The sequence below is a fragment of the Rhagoletis zephyria genome, unplaced genomic scaffold (genome assembly GCF_001687245.7).
Source record: "Rhagoletis zephyria isolate East Lansing unplaced genomic scaffold, Rhagoletis_zephyria_1.1 Rzeph_scaffold_06036, whole genome shotgun sequence".
NCBI lineage: Eukaryota > Metazoa > Arthropoda > Insecta > Diptera > Tephritidae > Rhagoletis > Rhagoletis zephyria.
In genome coordinates this window covers 8,323-9,720 of record NW_016163119.1, presented here as the reverse complement: position 1 = coordinate 9,720, position 1,398 = coordinate 8,323, and the positions used below count along the sequence as shown (strand labels likewise).

The following is a 1,398-nucleotide window of genomic DNA, read 5'->3' as shown; positions in this document are numbered from 1 at the left end:
TACCATCCGGTGTGGTATTTCTGGGTGTATTAGGCGTACGACGTTGATGCTGCTGCTGTGCTGGTGGCGGCGTTGGTCTTTGCTGTTGAAGTTGCTGAATTTGTTGTTGTTGTGCGTGATGAGCCGCTGCTGCAACAGCTGGATTACAATGTTGAGGCTGTGGCTGAGACAATGTTGGTTGCGGTTGTTGTTGTTGTTGCTGTGCTTGATGTCCGACCAACTTTTCGGCGTTGAAACTTTGAGTGTACATGGAATTTTGTTGAGATTCATTGGTTGACAGCGAATGCTGTGATGCCGATGCTGACGCAGTTGAAGATTGGGAACTGCTATTGCTAATCATTGAAGCATTAAACGAATCCTGCTGTAATGTGCCTGGTGTGGTTGATAATGGCGGAGGTGTGGATACGCTACTCACACCTCTTTGTAGCTGCTGCTGTTGCGGATTCTGTTGGTTCGCCTGTTGCTGCTGCTTTGTTTTGCTCGCGTTGGATTTTTTCGCAATTTTAGCGGGTGGAGGGCCCGGCATGTCTGGCGTTGGTGTCATTTCTGTCAAAGAAAGGGGTTTAAAGAATTCAGGANGGAAAGACACATATCTTCGCCATTTTTGGAAATTTAAGTTATCCGTTATAATGAACATATTCTCCTTTTCAAGCTTATTAATTGTATTTTGAAATTTCCAAAAACATAAATTTTGAATTACTTCTCTATAAAGTACGCATGCGCCAAACATTTGTTGAATGTACCAATAGTTAGAGCAACGAATTGATGTGAAATTTCATGGCATTGCATGACTTCACTGGTTTCTCGAAGGTCAAACCATGAATTCAACATTGCTATCTTCACGTGCTTTCCCAACCCACTCCATGAAAGAATCAAGACAAATAGACCCAAGTTGTGGAAGGATAAGTTATGTTTATAATTTCAGTGAACATTATTTTTGTTTTTTATTCAGATAGATAGATAGATGAGCAGAGTAAACATTGCGACCAGTAGCTCTATTGTGCCCCGAGCTCATCACAACACTGAATCCAGCACAGAGACTCTATGAGCTTTAGAATGGATCCCAGAGGAAGGGAGTGTAAGTGTTCTTCACTTAGCTATATATTTCCTAAGCACCTCTCCCTTTTTCGTGAAATGGCCTCACACTCCAGGAGAAGGTGCACTGGTGTCTCTTTGGCGGAGTCACAGAAGCGACATAAGTCGACAGATCCCCAGATTAAATAAGTGGCCTCTAAGCCTGCAATGACCCGTCAAAATATCTGTTATTATTCTTAGTCTCTTCTTGGGGAGGTTTATGGGTAGTCTGCATCTCTTTAATTAAAGACCACTACTCTGTGCATATCATCTCTGGGAACAGCACTAGTGGTAACTGGGAGCCTAGCTTGTGCCTATTGCTGG

The 1,398-nt window shown here is 43.0% G+C and overlaps 1 protein-coding gene across 1 annotated transcript in view; it reads right to left on the bottom strand.

The window, feature by feature from the left end:
- LOC108372799 (uncharacterized) overlaps positions 1-1,398 on the bottom strand; it is a gene marked incomplete at its 5' end in the record, with an annotated part of 10,397 nt that overhangs the window by 3,022 nt on the left and 5,977 nt on the right. Inside the window, 1 exon segment of the mRNA XM_017628566.1 lies at positions 4-546. Within this exon segment, the coding sequence (XP_017484055.1) occupies positions 4-546 (543 nt within the window).